At 47.1% G+C, this 17,332-nt stretch overlaps 1 protein-coding gene across 2 annotated transcripts; it reads right to left on the minus strand.

Moving 5' to 3' along the window:
- Window positions 1-263: 263 nt before the first annotated feature.
- Window positions 264-15,986, minus strand: LOC111530405 (tropomyosin alpha-3 chain-like). 2 transcript variants are annotated; one of them, XM_026452056.1, is made up of 3 exons: window positions 15,944-15,986; window positions 5,425-5,530; window positions 264-3,277 (listed from the first exon to the last, which is right to left on the minus strand). In XM_026452056.1, exon 3 carries the CDS (start codon window positions 3,262-3,264, stop codon window positions 2,701-2,703), a length of 564 nt encoding a protein of 187 aa, XP_026307841.1. In that variant the 5' UTR covers window positions 3,265-3,277; window positions 5,425-5,530; window positions 15,944-15,986; the 3' UTR covers window positions 264-2,700. The 2 variants fall into 2 exon arrangements, with proteins under 2 accessions (XP_026307841.1, XP_026307840.1); XM_026452055.1 differs by lacking the exons at window positions 5,425-5,530; window positions 15,944-15,986 and adding an exon at window positions 4,552-4,612.
- Window positions 15,987-17,332: the final 1,346 nt, after the last annotated feature.

The following is a 17,332-nucleotide window of genomic DNA, read 5'->3' on the forward strand; positions in this document are numbered from 1 at the left end:
CTAAAGAAACTTCTTTACAAGGTTCTGATGCCACTGATTCCCAACATTTAATTTTTCCTTACAAGAAAAGCACAGTAACATTTATAAAATGCAGAAGTGCAAACACAGTTATTGACCTTGAAAACAGTGAAAGAGGGTCATCTGTGGAACTAAGACATAAGCAAATTTTTTCAACCAAGAATACATGGGTGGCCGGTGAGCCGAGATCACACCATTGCACTCCACCCTGCGCAACAAGAGGGAAACTCCACCTGAAAAAAAAAAAAGAAAAAGAAAAGAAAAAAGAATACATGGGTGCTTTTACAATAGCGTTCCAAGTTGGGGAAAAGCTGAGTGTTGGAGAAAAGCTGAGGCAGGGCTTGCTAGTCTGACATAATATAAAAAGAGTCTTGGAACATGGCGGGGTCCAGGGTCTAAAACCTCTTGTGGCCTTTGGAACCCCAAGCTCTGTGCCAAAGGGTGGAAGGCTGCCCTGCCGCATTACAATCTAAGCCCAAGGCATAAAACCCTGAAGGGGGCCGGCCCCTGCACACCTGTGGGTATTTCTCATCTGGTGGGATGAGAGACTGAGAAAAGAAATAAGACACAGAGACAAAGTAAAAAGAAAGAACAGTGGGCCCAGGGGACCGGCACTCAGCATACGGAGGACTCGTGCTGGCCCTGGCCTCTGAGTTCCCTCAGTATTTATTGATCACTCTCTCTACTATCTCGGAGAGGGGAATGTGGCAGGACTACAGGGTAATGGTGGGGAGAGGGTCAACAGGAAAACATGTGAGGAAAGACTCTGTGTCATCAATAAGTTTAAGGAAAGGTGCTGTGCCTCGATGTGCACATAGGCCAGATTTATGGTTGACTTTACACAAACATCTCAGTGCATTAAAGAGCAGTATTGCCACCAGCATGTCTCACCTCCAGCCATAGGGCGGTTTTCTCCCATCTCAGTAAACAGAATGTACAATCGGGTTTTACACCGAGACATTCCATTCCAGGATGACCAGGAGACAGATGCCTTCCTCTTATCTCCACTGCAAAGAGGCCTCCCTCTTTCACAAATCCTCCTCAGCACAGACCATTTATGGGTGTCGGGCTGGGGGAGGGTCAGGTCTTTCCCTTCCCATGAGGCCATATCTCAGGCTGTCTCAGTGGGAGAAACCTTGGACAATACCCAGGCTTTCTTGGGCAGAGGTCCATGCGGCCTTCTGCAGTGCACTGTGTCCCTGGGTACTCGAGACTAGAGAATGGTGATGGCTTTTTACCAAGCATACTACTTGCAAACACATTTTTAACAAAGCACATCCTGCACAGCCCTAAATCCATTAAACCTGGAGTTTTAAGTACATGTTTAAACAGTACATGTTTCTGTGATGTACATGTTTCTGTGAGCACAGGGTTGGGGCTAGGATTACAGATTAATGGCATCTCAAGGCAGAAGAATTTTTCTTAGCACAGAAAAAAAATGGAGTTTCTTATGTCTTCTTTCTACAATAGACATAGCCACAGTTCAATCTCTCTTTCTTTTCCCTGCAGACCCCTTGTGGCTTGGATAGAATCCAGGGCTCAGGGCATAAAACCCCTCATGGCCTCTGGAATGTGCCTAGACTTGCTAGTTCCTTGCTTTTAGCACTTCCAGGCTCATAAAACAATTGTATCTTAAACTAGAGGAACATGATCCTTGTGATCCCAAGTAGCAGAACATGTTCCATATAAACGCTAAACCACACACCTGTAGATCATGTGCTGGATGCACCACTTCCTTTCAACCCCCACAGCCTCACCACATGCTTCTTTGTTTGACCACCAATAACTAGTGTGAGCTTCCAGAGCTCGGGTCTTTTGCAGCCTCCATACTAGCGTTGGCCCCCTGGACCCACCTTATGCATCCTTAACATGTCTTTTCTCATTCCTTTGACTCCGCTGGACTTCGTAGCCCCCGCGGCCTAGGGTTGGGTCTGGCTACCCCAACAGTTCCATGCCAATCCATGCCATCTTTCAACATTAGTCCAGAAGGGATCAGAGGGCCTTGAGGGAAGCATGCACTTAATAGCTCACAGCTCAAGATGTTCACAGATGACATAAGGAAAGAAAACTGAAAAACAGACTAACTGGTTAAACTGTATTTTGATGTTAAGGTAAAAGGTCACTGACATCTTTACCAGGTACACACGGACACAATCAACCTTCTGTATTAGGTGCCAAAGTTTTCCAATAAATAATAAAGACTGGAAAGCATGTAGACCTTGATCTGAACTGGACACAACTAGTTTCAAACAGAAACTATTTTGAAATTGTTTTTTAAAAAATCTAACAAATTCTGGGGTGAATAGGAAAACAACAGGAAAATACACTTGTAGAAAAAAAAATGTGAGCTGATTATAGGATGTGACAAAGGCATCTTTCAGAAGTGATTATTTTATTTTATTTTTTTACATCACAACATGCTTTTTACAGACATTATGCATTATGCTCACATTCCCTTAAATGTTGTTTCGAAAGTTCTTAGCCTCTAGCCCAGCTGGAATCTCCAGGAAGACGCAGAGACAGTTTGGCGAAAAAGACGCAGGGGAGGAGGGAGTGGCGAAAGGAGAAAGCAGCCTTCCAGTTAAAGATCAGCCCTCAGGTAAAGGTCAGCTTCAGGCAGGCTGGCCTCAGGTGGAGTCAGGGTCAGAGGAAGGAGCAGCAGCGGGGTGGGACTGGGGCATTCTACATCTCATTCAGGTCAAGCAGAGTCTGGTCCCGCATCCTTTGCATACAGAGGTGTTCCTCTTTGGTGCATTTCACTTTATCTTTCAAGTCATCAATTGTCTTTTTGAGCTTGGCTACTGATCTCTCAGCAAACTCAGCACGGGACTCTGCCTCCTTGAGATTATCAGTAAGAATCATCACCTCTTCCTCACATTTATCTTCTTTTTGAGAGTACTTTTCTTCAGCTGCACTCAGACACTTCAAGTTCTGGTCCATCAGTCTGATCTGCTCATCCATCTCTCGGCAACGGGACTCAGCCAGCTCAGCTCGTTCTTCTGTGCCTTCCATGTCTCCTTCAATGATCACCAGCTTATGAGCCACCTCTTCATACTTTCTATCTGCCTCTTCTGCAATGTGCTTAGCTTCTTTGAGTTGGATTTCCTGGAGTTCCATCTTTTCTTCATCTTTTAAGGCTGGGTTTTCAATAACCTTTACACCTCTCTCACTCTCATCAGCATCTTTTTCTACTTCCTCCAGCTTTCTACTGCTCACCTTCCGGTTCCTGCTTCCTCCACTCGGCATTGCAGCCTCCTCTCTATGATTATGTATTAAAAAAGAAATTTTGAAAACTAAGATTTATCTTGGCTAGGCATGGTCGTTCATGCCTATAATCCCAGCACTTTGGGGAGGCCAAGGGAGGCGGATCACCTGAGGTCAGGAGTTCAAGGCAGGCCTGGCCAACATGGTGAAATCTCATCTCTGCTAAAAGTACAAAAATTAGTTGGGCTTGGTGGCACGGGCCTGTAGTCCCACGTACTCAGGAGGTTGAGGCAAAAGAATTGCTTGAAACTGGGAGGCCTAGGTTGCAGTGAACTGAAATCATGCCTCTACACTCCAGCCTGGGTGACTGCACGAGATTCTGCCCCCTCAAAAAAATAAAATAAATAACAAAACTAACATTTGTCGCAAACTGCAAAAAAAAAAATTAAAAAAATAAAGAAATGAAGAGGAAACATAAAGAAAATAAAGTAAATCTACTACACATGAGAACAAAAGCACTTTTGATGTCCCTTTTGTTTTTTATTTGTGTGTGTATGTGTTTGCTTGTTTTTGTGAGATGGAGACCCACTCTGCCACCCAGGCTGCAGTGCAGTGGCATGATTTTTGCTCACTGCAACCACTACCTCCCAGGTTTAAGTGATTCTCACGCCTCAGCCTCCCCAGTATCTGTGACTACAGGTGCACACCACCATGCCTGACTAACTTTTATATTTTTAGTAGAGACCAGGTTTCACCATGCTGGTCAGGCTGGTCTTGAACTCCTGACCTTAGGTGACCCACTTGCCTCCATCTCCCAAAGTGCTGGGGTTACTGGCAGGAGCCACCACGTTTTGATGTCCCTTTTAAAAAGTACTATGTAGGCCAGGTGTTGTGGCTTATCCTTGTAATCCCAGTATTTTGGGAGACCAAGGCAGGAAGATTTTTTTTTTTTTTTTTTTTTTGAGGTGGAGTCTTGCTCTGTCGCCCGGAATGGAGTGCAGTGGCCGGATCTCAGCTCACTGCAAGCTCCGCCTCCCGGGTTTTCGCCATTCTCCTGCCTCAGCCTCCGGAGTAGCTGGGACTACAGGCGCCCGCCACCTTGCCCAGCTAGTTTTTGTATTTTTAGTAGAGACGGGGTTTCACCGTATTAGCCAGGATGGTCTCGATCTCCTGACCTCGTGATCCACCCGTCTCGGCCTCCCAAAGTGCTGGGATTACAGGCTTGAGCCACCGCGCCTGGCCAGGAAGATCTTTTGAGCTCAGGATTTTGAGACCAGCCTGGGAAACATAGTGAAACGCATTTCTACAAAAAAAAAATACAAAACTTGCCTGACTTGGTGGTTCATCCCTGTGATCCCAGCTACTCAGGAAGCTGAGGTAGGAGGATCACTTGAGCCCAGGAGGTCGAGACTGCATTAGAAGAGATCACGCTGCACTCCATCCTGGGTGATAGAGCCAGGCCCTGTCCCAAAATATTAATTATTAACTATTTAATTAAAATATTATGTAATAACAGAAACTGATTTTTTCCCCCACATCACTGCACCACTTCCTACCCCACCCTGCGAAAAGGGAATAGAGTAATTCACAACTAAGTCACTGCCCTCTGGCTGAATAGGGATTCCAAGTGGAAGCTGACCTCTATGCCAAGATTTATAGAATGTACATGCCTTATAGATAGGAATTTTAAAATTCTCAATCTCATCTGTATAATTTAAACAAGTTTTAAGTTATTAGATTATATACACAGAAGTCAATATGTCACAGGTAATCATATCCAATGAACTCACCCACTCGTCTGAACCCAAAGTCCCCCACTCTTTTCATTCTTTTGAGACATGGTCTCGCTCTGTTGACCAGGCTGGAGTGCAGTGGCATGATCTCGGCTAACAGCAGCCTGGACTTCCTAGGCTCCAGTGATCCTCCTGCCTCAGCCTCCAGAGTACTTGGGAGTACAGGTGTGCACCATCATGCCCAGTTAATTTTATTTGTTTATTTTTGGCCGAGACGGAGTTCTCACTATGTTGCCCAGGCTGGTCTTAAACTCCTATACTTAGGCAATCTCAGAGACTGAGATTACAGGAGTGAGCCACAGCACCCAGCCCCTTTTTCAGGCACCAATGCAACCTCATATGCAAGAAGAACAAAAATTTTTATTTCAGTTAGTTGAAATTCCTGGAGTACAGGCTGAGGACAACCCACCTGGGTTAGCTGTAAATCATGCACCAGTGGTAGCAGAATTAAAACCAGGAGTAATTCCTGTTCGGGTTCATCAGGACCCAGTTCCCCAAAAGTCCATACAGGGCATCTGCAAACATTTAGAACGGCTCTATAAATGTAAGATTTTAGTCCAATGCCAGTCGCCTTAAAACACACTGCTTTTGCCAGTTCCGAAGCCGTTGCCAGGGCCAGGTTCTAATGAATACAGGTTGATGCAAGATTTGCATGCTGTAAACCAGGCCGCGGCAACTATCCATCTAGTGGTACCCAACCCATATACTTTGGTAGGACTTATTCCAGCAAGTGCTAGTTTACAGTCTTAGACAAGGATGCTTTCTTTTGTATCTGTCTGGCACCAGTTAGTCAGTCTATCTTTGCATTTCATAAGACAAAGAAGCATCACAGCTCACGTGGACTAGACTCCCACTAAGGTTAAAAAACTCCTACAATCTTTTTTTTTTTTTTTTTTGACTCAGAGCCTTGTTTTGCCGCCCAGGCTGGAGTGCAGTGGCCCGATCTCAGCTCACTGCAACCTCTGCCCCCTGGGTTCAAGCAATTCTCAAGCCTTTGCCTCCCAAGTAGCTGGGATTACAGGCACCTGCCACGATGCCTGGCTAATTTTTGCATTTTTAGTAGAGATGGGGTTTCACCATCTTGGCCAGTCTGGTCTTGGACTCCTGACCTAGTGATCCACCCACCGCGGTCGCTCAAATTGTTGGGATTAGAGCTGTGAGTCACCATGCCCTGTCCTCTCCCACAATCTTTAGACAAACATTGGCCTCAGACCTCATGGCCTATATCCTGCCAAGTAACAACTGCGCTTTGTTGCAGTCTCTAGATGAGCTTCTTTTGCCGGCCCCAACCTGAGAGGGCTGTTATCGGGAACCTACGATCTCCTACATCTCCTATAGAAAGCAAGTTACAAAATATCAAAAAAGAAAGCCCAAATTTTCCATGAAGAGGTTATATATCTAAGTTTCATAGTGAGCCACGAGGAACACTGGCTTGGCTATGAGAGGAAGCAAGCCGTTTGTGCGCTTCCGACCCTGACCACCCAACGAGAAATAGGAATTTTCAAAGGCAGCAAGATTCTGCCGCATCTGGATTCCAAATCTTTCACCGATGGCTAAGCCCTTATATGAGGCCACAAAAGGAGGAGAAAAGGAGCTCCTCCTTTGAAAAAGTAACCAGCCGGGAGCGGTGGCTCAAGCCTGTAATCCCAGCACTTTGGGAGGCCGAGACGGGCGGATCACGAGGTCAGGAGATCGAGACCATCCTGGCTAACACTGTGAAACCCCGTCTCTACTAAAAAATATAAAAAACTAGCCGGGCGAGGTGGCGGGCGCCTGTAGTCCCAGCTACTCGGGAGGCTGAGGCAGGAGAATGGCGTAAACCCGGGAGGCGGAGCTAGCAGTGAGCTGAGATCCGGCCACTGCACTCCAGCCCAGGCGACAGAGCGAGACTCCGTCACAAAAAAAAAAAAAAAAAGAAAAAGTAACCAAGAAACCAAGAAATAGCCTTCAAACAGATCAAGGAAGCTTTAACCCAGGCCCCAGCCTTAAGATCACCAGACATAACTAAGTCTTTCTTTCTATATGTTCATGAACAAGAAAGAATGGCTATAGGGGCTCTGACTCAACTTATAGGATCATAGATAGCATCGCCCAGTGGCATATTTATCCAAACAACCAGACTCCGTGGTGTTAAGATGGCCTCTCTGCCTTAAGGCATTAGCTGCCACCATCTTGTTAACACAAGAAGATAGCAAATTCACGCTAGGACGGCAACTAACCATCTGGGTGCCACATTCAGCCGTAACTGTGATGGATCAAAGAAGGCATCATTAGTTATCAAACCTGAGGACGACTCGGTACCAAGGGCTTCTATGTGAAAACCGTTACATAACTTTAGAAAAGTCAACACCCTAAACCCCGCGACTCCGTTCCCAGTCAAACCGGGAGCTCCCCGTATGACTGTGTCGAAACAGCAGATGGGGTATTCCCCAGTGAGAAAGATCTGACAGACAGACCTCTCCGAGACCCAGATGTCAAGTACTTCACAGGTGGAAGCCGTTCTGTGCTAGAAGAGGTTCGACGTGCCAGGTATGCAGTGGTAACATTAGACTCAGTGGTAGAGGCTCAGCCTCTGTCTACTGGAACATCAGCTCAAAAGGCAGAATTAATAGCCCTGACAAGAGCACTGTTGCTAGAAAAGACAAGAAAGTCAAGTTTATACTAATTCTCAGTATGCTTTTACTACTTTGCATGTACATGGAACTATATATTAAGAGAGAGAGGAAATAGCTAGAGGATTAATTAACAGCTAGAGAAAAGAAATAAAGTACAGCCGGGCGCGGTGGCTCAAGCCTGTAATCCCAGCACTTTGGGAGGCCGAGACGGGCGGATCACGAGGTCAGGAGATCGAGACCATCCTGGCTAACACGGCGAAACCCCGTCTCTACTAAAAAATACAAAAAGAACGAGCGGGGCATGGTGGCGGGCGCCTGTAGTCCCAGCTACTTGGGAGGCTGAGGCAGGAGAATGGTGTAAACCCGGGGGGCGGAGCTTGCAGTGAGCTGAGATCCGGCCACTGCACTCCAGCCTGGGCGACAGAGCAAGACTCCATCTCAAAAAAAAAAAAAAGAAAGAAAGAAAGTACAAAGAAGAGATTCTACGGTTCTTAGAGGTGTACAGGCTGCAGAAAAAGTAGCTGTAATGCACTGCAGAGGGCACCAAAAGGCAAGGACGCCAGAAGTCAAAGGAAACAGAAAGGCAGACAGAAAGGCAAAGCGGGCAGCAATGATCACGCCACATTTTAAAGAGGAAGCCTTAGCTATGCCTCTCCTCCGAAACCTCCTCTGCAAGAGGGCCCAAGTTATACTCCAAATCAAAGAGCCTGGTTTGCCCAAGAAGACAAAAAATATATTAAAAGAAGGTAGTAAATTATCTTTGATAGGAGACTAGCCATTCCAAAGATATTAGCTCCTAAGTTTGTGAAGCAAATTCATCAGAAACTCATATAAGAAAAACAGCATTTGAAACGTTAAGAAAGGGCCATTCCTTTTTTTTTTTTTTTTTTTTTTTTTTTGAGACGGAGTCTTGCTCCATCACCCAGGCTGGAGTGCAGTGATGCGATCTTGACTCACTGCAACCTCTGCCTCCTGGGTTCAAGCGTTTCTTCTGCCTCAGCCTCCCTAGTAGCTGGTATTACAGGCGCCTGCCACCACGACTGGCAATTTTTTTTTTTGTTTTTTCAGTAGAGACCGGGTGTTAACATGATGGTCACACTGGCCTTGAACTCCGGACCTCGTGATCTGCCGACCCTGGCCTCCCCAAGTGGTAGGATTACAGGCGTAAGCCACCGCACCTGGCCACGAAAGTGCCATTTCTATGTGCCGTGGCTCTGTGCTGTCATTTGAGCCGTTTGTAAACAATGCTTAACCTGTGCTCAGAATAACCTGTGACAGGGGCCCACACGGCCCCCGAGAATTCAAGAAGCAGGAGCCAGGCCTTGTGAAAACTTGCTTATAAACTTTACTGAACTGCTCCGTGCCAGAGGCTATGGGCATATGGCAGTGCTTATTTGTGCCTTTTCAAGATAGGTTAAGGCTTTCCCCATCAGGACAGAAAAAGCAGGATAAGTGACTAAAATACTGATAAAAGACATTATCCCCAGGTTTGGACTGCCTCTAACTTTAAAGTCAGACAATGGGCTGGCATTTGTAGCTGAAATAGTGCAAGATTTAACAAGACAGCTAAAAATAAAATAGAAGTTATGCCTAGTCTATTGGCCGGAAAGTTCAAGAAAAGTAAAATGCATGAACTGGACACTAAGCTGCTACTGAAGAAATCTTGCCAAGAAACTCATCTGAGATAAGATCAGGTGTTTCCTATGGTCGTCCTCCGCGTCAGGTGCACCCCCACCAAACAAACTAGGTATTCACCCTATGAAAGTTTGTTCAGTCAGCCTCGTCCAATCATAAGTCAAATTAAAAGTGATCTCCAAGAACTAGAGGAATTAAATTTAAGAAAGCAAACGCAGGCTTTGAGAATAGCCATGCAAAAAGTCCATCACTGAATACGAGAAAGAATGCCCATAAGTCTGACAGATCCAGTACACCCCTTTAAACCTGGAGACTCTGTTTAGGTTAAAAAGTAGAATCCAGCTTCCCTAGGACCCTATAGGATGGGCCCTATACTGTAATCTCATCCACACCCACTGCTGTTAAACTTGCAGGAATCGTGCCTTAGATCCACCACAGTCAGCTGAAACCGGCAGCTCAGGACAAGTGGACCAGCCAGCAAGACCCAGATCATCCAACTCAGCTGATTCTGAGAAGAGACCCAGCTGCTGCTGAGGATGACAGCCCTGCTCTGGTCACTCCGGAGGCTGACCAGTCTACACACAGCTGAAGCTGGAGAGGACGACAAGCCCTGCTCTAGTCACACATCGGAAGCTGACTAGTCTTCTACGCACAGCCAAAGCTTGAGGACTCATCATGCAAGTAAATGTGGTTAGAAATCTTAAGACTAGTAGTTTTGCCGGGCGCGGTGGCTCAAGCCTGTAATCCCAGCACTTTGGGAGGCTGAGACGGCGGATCACGAGGTCAGGAGATTGAGACCATCCTGGCTAACACGGTGAAACCCCGTCTCTACTAAAAATACAAAAAACTAGCCGGGCGAGGTGGCGGGCGCCTGTAGTCCCAGCTACTCAGGAGGCTGAGGCAGGAGAATGGTGTAAACCCGGGAGGCGCAGCTTGCAGTGAGCTGAGATCCGGCCACCGCACTCCAGCCTGGGCGACAGAGCAAGACTCTGTCTCAAAAAAAAAAAAAAAAAAAAAAGACTAGTAGTTTTCCTTGTATACTGTTTTATTATTGTTCTGTCGTTGTGCTCAACCTCCTCCCCTAGGCAAGGTCCTCTTCTGACCTTGCTGGATATGAATATGCCGTACATTGTTTTGCTGTTGTTACCCCCCTTAACCATGTTAGAAGAAGCACCTATAGAACTGTGTCCCCACTGTACACATACTACCTGGTCAGAGAAGAGGATAACTAAGACTCTATTGTTCCACAGTTATTAGGAGTGTATAAGCACTTGTTTAAAAACTTGTACTTATGGCTGGGCGCGGTGGCTCAAGCCTGTAATTCCAGCACTTTGGGAGGCCGAGATGGGCGGATCACGAGGCCAGGAGATAGAGAACATCCTGGCTAACACGGTGAAACCCCGTCTCTACTAAAAATACAAAAAACTAGCCGGGCGAGGTGGCGGGCGCCTGTAGTCCCAGCTACTCAGGAGGCTGAGGCAGGAGAATGGCGTAAACCCGGGAGGCGGAGCTTGCAGTGAGCTGAGATCCAGCCACTGTACTCCAGCCTGGGCCACAGAGCGAGACTCCGTCTCAAAAAAACAAACAAACAAACAAAAAAAAAACTTGTACTTATAAAGGCCAGGCACGGGGGCTCATGCCTGTAATTCCAGCACTTTGGGAGGCCGAGGCGGGTGGATCACCTGATGTTGGGAGTTCGAGACTGGCCTCACTAACACGGAGAAACTCTGTCTCGAATAAAAAGACAAAATTAACCAGGCATGGTGGTGCATGCCTGTAATCATAGCTATTCAGGAGGATGAGGCAGGAGAATCGCTTGAACGCAGGAGGTGGAGGTTGTGGTGAGCCATGATCATGCCACTGCACTCCAGCCTGGGCAACAAGAGTGAAACTTCATCTCAAAAAAAAAAAAGACTTGTACCTATAATCAGACCATCTACTCAGTTTGTGACCCAGGAAATAACCAACCTTATGTATGTTATAACCCCAAATTTTCACTTGGTGAATAGTTTAAAATTCATGCAAGGTCAAAAGAAAGTCCCCTCTTAAACCAAACCAAGGTCCCTCCCTTTTACCGATGGCCAGCAGCAGGCCTAGACTCACCCGTCTGTGGTAACCTACCCATACAGAGATACTATAGAAACAACTACAAATATCTATGCATGCCACCTTGTCCCCTTGGGACCCAGAAAAAGATGGTGAATATTGCATATCGTGGCACCCCAGCACACAACAAAGGCCAATTATGCTTACCGAAATGCCGGTAAAACCAGATTGTAAAACAAAAACCTGTCGTCCTGTAAATTTCACCATTCTAAAGCCCGACTTACCCATGCGGACTGCGGGTTACCCCATACATGTCTCCACACACCTACCCAGCAAACTACCGATACGTTATCAAAAAGGCACCCGGACCAGCAACAATTCCGAGTCTTTAAATCATTCCATAAGCACGTAGACCAGAAGTTACCAGAGCCTCCTCCTTTAGCTAAAAACCTGTTTGCTCGGGTAGCTGAAAACATTGCTAGCAGCTTAAGCATTTTCTCATGTTACGTTTGTAGAAGGACTAACATAGGAGACCAATGGCCTTAAGAAGCAAAAGCGTTAATGTCACAAGATAATTTAACTCTGACTGACTCTTCCCTCAAACCGATGCCCACAAGTTCAAGCGCCTCGCTCTTAAAAACTTCCATTATCAGGAGATACTGTGTTGTTTGCTAAGGAAAAGCTTTTATGGATTCAGTAGAAGAATTAACTTGTTTAAGACAGCAGTATTATAAAAAAACACTAAAGAAAACTTTGTGGCAAGGCAAAGATGACTCCAGATCACCTCATCCAAATCCATTCTCCCGTTTCTCTTCTCTAAACCACACCTAGTATCAGCTTGAAGCTCCAAATACCTGGCAAGCACCCTCCGGTCTCTATTAGATCTGTGGGCCTCGGGCCTGCCAACAATTGCCATGAAAAAGGACAAGGGTTTGTGTACTTGAAACAATTAGACCATGTTTCTTCTCCCACTGCAACAGGGAGAACCTTGATGGTATCCTGTCTACAAAAAAATCAAAGAAAAAAACAAAAGAGATACAGATATAAGAAAAGACATAAAATAGAAGATTAGAAAGACACAGATTGGCCCCTGAAAGACTAATTCAGTACTCTAGGCCGGCTACCTGGGCACAAGGTAAGTCATAAAGCTACTGCACCCCATTTTACATGCTTAACCGCATCACAAATTTGCAAGCAGTACTTGAAATCATCACTAATGAAACAGAAAATGCATTAGACTTACTGACCCAGCAAGCCATGACAATGAGAAATGCCATCTACCAAAATAGATTAACTTTAGACTACCTCCTAGCCCAGGAAGGAGGAGTACGTAGAAAGTTTAATCTAATTGCTGCCTGGAAATCGATGACAATAGGAAGGCTATTAGACAAATAACTGCCAGAATTAAAAAATTAGCCCATGTTCCAGTCCAGACTGAGACAAAGCAGACTCCTGAGTCCCTCTTTAGAGGCTGGTTTTCCTCCTTCAGTAGGTTCAAAACCTTAATAGGAGTAGTTCTAGCCATACTAAGAATTTGTTTAATACTCCCTTGCCTCTTACCTCTCCTTGTTAAGAACATTCAATCAACGATAGAAGCAATTGTAACCAGGCAGACTACCACTCAGCTAATAGCTCTGTGTGAATATCAGCCTGTGCCTAAAGAAGAAAACCTGCTCTTTTATGAAGAATCCAGTAACAGTGGTGCTTTCTATTAAAATCTTGTTTATAAAAAGCACCAAAGGGAGAAAACTGAGGCAGAAATTTAAAAAATAAATATGCATTCATTCACTCCAAGAAAAGTAATGGGCAAGGCAAGGGTTAAAAAGAAAAGAAGAACCAGTTTTCCTCTGCCTAGCAAGCTCACTTCAAGGACAGTTATAACATAACGCTGTTTGAGAAGTCTAAGCCAAAGGAATGGGCTCCAGACACCTCCCCTTTAGAACAAGAGTGAAAAGGAAAGAAGAAGGAAGGAAAGAAGGAAGGAAGGAAGGAAGGAAGGAAGGAAGGAAGGAAGGAAGGAAGGAGGGAAGGAGGGAGGGAGAGAGGGAGGGGTGTATTTAGCTGTTCTTGTTTTTCTTTCAATGCAGCTACAAGACCACCAGCTATGCAAGGCCACAAGTTATGCAATGGTATAGATTACATGACCTATCACTATATGATTAACTGCTTTTATTTTGTGTCTGTAAGCCTGCTTATAAAACCCCACTCTGTCTTTGTTGAAATGCTCAGCTTTTTAGATGTAAATCCACTGAGCCGGTGCTTACCTTAAATAAACATCCTCCTTTCTCCCCCATATCAGTCTCTCTAGTCCTCAATTTGCCACAACACCAGCTCTGCCTCCTCTGCTCTCCCCGTTAAATTATCTCTTCCCTTTATACCCCTTGTCCCCACTCTCTGGAACCCCAGATCCCCAGGTGTCCTCCCTGCTGTGGTTCTCCCTCTGTTCTCCTTGCCACCAGCACCACTCTGCTCTGTCTGCCCCGGCTCCAAATCCCTCCTCCTCTCCCTCACTCTGATGAGCCTCCCTCTTTGCTGTGCTTCTCCCTGCCTTGCTGTCCTTCATCTGTCTGTCTTTCTTTTTTTTTTTTTTTTTGAGACAGAGTCTCACTCTGTCACCCAGGCTGGAGTGCAGTGGCATGCTCTAGGCTCACTGCAACCTCTGCCTCCTGGGTTCAAGCAATTCTCCTGCCTCAGCCTCCCCAAGTAACTGGGATTACAGGCGCCCGCCACCACATCTGGCTAATTTTTGTATTTTTAGTAGAGACAGGGTGTCACCATGTTGCCCAGGTTGGTCTCAAACTCCTGACCTCAAGTGATCCACCTGCCTCAGCCCTCCAAAGTGCTGGGATTACAGGTGTGAGCCACCGCGCCCGGCCATCTGTCTGTCCTTCTAGCTTTTCTCTGCATTTCTTCAGTTGCTTTTCTCCTCCTGCTTTATTATTATTTTTCACTTTTGCTATCTCTTGGTAAATCCCTAACCCATTCTCTACTTTGCCATCTGAGTCTTTCTCATTCTTTTCTGTCTCAGGTTTTCTACTGGTCTCTGTCTGTCTCCTGATCCCTTTGGCCCACACGATCACAGGAGAGTTTGGAGTAAGACGCCTGCATCCCAGGGAAGCGCATTTTCAAGGGGCTGGAGCTGGGCAGGGAAGAACAAACACCCTGTGTCACAGGATGTGGGGAAAAGAAATAGAGGTCAGATTGTTACTGTGTCTATGTAGAAAAGGAAGACATAAGAAACTCCATTTTGATCTGTACTAAGAAAAATTGTTTCTGCTTTGAGATGCTGTTAACCTGTAACTTTAGACCCAACCCTGTGCTCACAGAAACATGTGCTGTAATGAATCAAAGTTTAATGGATTTAGGGCTGTGCAGGATGTGCCTTGTTAACAATATGTTTGCAGGCAGTATGCCTGGTAAAAGTCACCGCCATTTTCCATTCTCGATTAACCAGGAACACAATGCACTGCGGAAAGCCTCTGCCCAAGAAAGCCTGGGTATTGTCCAAGGTTTCCCCCCACCGAGACAGCCTGAGATATGGCCTCATGGGAAAGGAAAGACCTTACATCCGCCACCCAGACACCCATAACGGGTCTTTGCTGAGGAGGATTAGAGGAAGGCCTCTTTGCAGCTGAGATAAGAGGAAGGCTGTCTCCTGCTAGTCCCTGGGATTGGAAGATAGGAGAAAACCGCCCTGTGGCTGGAGGTGAGATATGCCGGCGGCGATACTGCTCTGTTGCTCCTTGCTACACTGAGATGTTTGGGTCAAGAGAAACATAAAGCTAGCCTGCGTGCACATCCGGGCACAGTACCTTTCCTTGAACTTATTCATGATACAGATTCCTCTGCTCACATGTTTCCCTGCTGACCTTCTCCCCACCTGTTGCCTGATACACACCCCTAGCTAAGATAGTAAAAATAATGACCAATAAATACTCAGGGAACTGAGAGGCTGGCACCGGTGCGGGTCCTCCCTATACTGAGCGCCGGTCCTCTGGGCCCACTGTTCTTTCTCTATGTCTTACTTCTTTTCTCAGGCTCTGGTCCCACCTGACAAGAAATGCCCACAGGTGTGGAAGGGCTGGCCCCCTTTAACAGGACAGGCCCCAGCCACCTCCTCAACGTGGGCTCAGGGGAAGCCGTGACTGCGGAGGGGAGACCTAGGGAGCATCAGGGCCCCGGCAGTAGGAGGGAGGTGGGGGGACGAGGGCGCCTTAAGACAAGGGTGGGGTCTGCAGGATCCCAGGACCAGACAGAGGCGGCGGCCTTCCCGGGACTGGGGCCGCGGTTCTACGCTCTATGGGCGGAAGAGGGTGAGAATCCACCTATCGGGTGAAGACTTTAAAAAGCGCGGGGCGGGAGGAGTCAGAAAAAGGTTTAGAGCAGAAAAACTGCGCCACAGAAAGTGTATACATTGCCCTATAGCAGCAAGACCCAGGACGGGACCAGCCTCAGGGCGACCTTAAACCCCAAAGGAAGCGACCCCCGGACTCTCACGGGGTCGTCTCAACTTGCTCTAGGTGAAGGAAGATGGCTGAAAATCTCAAGGTTTGTGGGGACCCCACACCCCAGATACAGAAGCGCCAGGGACCCGGGAAGCGCAGACTTAATACAACACAGAGCGAAACTCACGCGCTGCGATGGGACCGTCACTCCACGCGATCCGCTTCCGGGTTTTAGCGAATCTGCGCGCAGAACAAAAGCCAGGCCTGGGTGGGACCGCGAGGAGGTGGGCGGGGCCTAGGCGAGGTAGGGGCGGGGCGCGAGGCGGAGAGACTTTGCTCTTTAGAACCGGCAGAGGGCGGGGCCGGGCGGGACCTGTGAGTTCCTCACCCTGGCTCCAGCGCCTTTTAGGGTTTTGGAGTCGAGACCCGCCAGAAAGGCTGAGGCATGATTCAAAAACCCTGGAACTGTCTGGAATGGGGATGTAAACTAGAATGTGAAATGCAAATCCCTGCCTGGGCCGAAGGTACAATTTCATGCTGACGGCCCACAGAACAGAATAGAAATTCTCTCCCTTTCTATTCTCCATTCACTCAGTGGGGGGAAAATCCACCCTGTGCTCAGCTTCAGAGACTTCCCTAAAGTCACCACCTGGGATGCGGGACTGAGTGCTCAGGCCGGCAAGGAGTGAGGTCACCACCTGCTGGATAAACACAGCAGGGATGCTGGCGCGGGGGCGGGAGCCTGAGGACCCAGCTACTCAGGAAGCAGCGGCGGGAGGATCGCTGAGCCTGGGGTCCAGGCCAGCCTGGGCGACAAAGTAACACCCGCTCCCGCAGGGCTCCCTTCCTCCTCTCTCTCTTTTTTTTCCTTTTTTTATAACAAAAATACAATTTTGATTGCGTGAGATAGGGATCCAACATTATTCTTTTCCATGTGGATATCCAGTTGTCTCAGCACATTTGTGGAAGAGATTTATTACTTTATTTTATTTTATTTTATTTATTTATTTATTTTTTTTTTTTTTTTGAGGCGGAGTCTCGCTGTCTCCCAGTCTGGAGTGCACTGACCGGATCTCGGCTCACTGCAAGCTCCGCCTCCCAGGTTTACGCCATTCTCCTGCCTCAGCCTCCGGAGTAGCTGGGACCACAGGCACCTGGCACCTCGCCCGGCTAGTTTTTTGTATTTTTTTTTTTAGTAGAGACGGGGTTTCACCGTGTTACCAGGATGGTCTCGATCTCCTGACCTCGTGATCCGCCCGTCTCGGCCTCCCAAAGTTCTGGGATTACAGGCTTGAGCCACCGCGCCCGGCAGAGATTTATTACTTTATTTATTTACTTATTTCTTTTGTTTTGAGGCAGAGTATTTCTCTGTAGCCCAGGCTAGAGGGCAGTGACGGGATCTTGGCTCACTACAGCCTCTGCCTCCTGGTTTCAGGCGATTCCCCTGCCTCAGCTAGCGGAGTAATTACAGGCGCGTGCCACCATGCCCGGCTAATTTTTGTAGACGGGTTTCACCATGTTGGCCAGGCTGGTCTCAAACTCTTGACTTCAACTGATCCGCCTGCCTCGGCCTCCC

Source organism: Piliocolobus tephrosceles, chromosome 21 (genome assembly GCF_002776525.5).
Source record: "Piliocolobus tephrosceles isolate RC106 chromosome 21, ASM277652v3, whole genome shotgun sequence".
Classification (NCBI taxonomy): Eukaryota; Metazoa; Chordata; class Mammalia; order Primates; family Cercopithecidae; genus Piliocolobus; species Piliocolobus tephrosceles.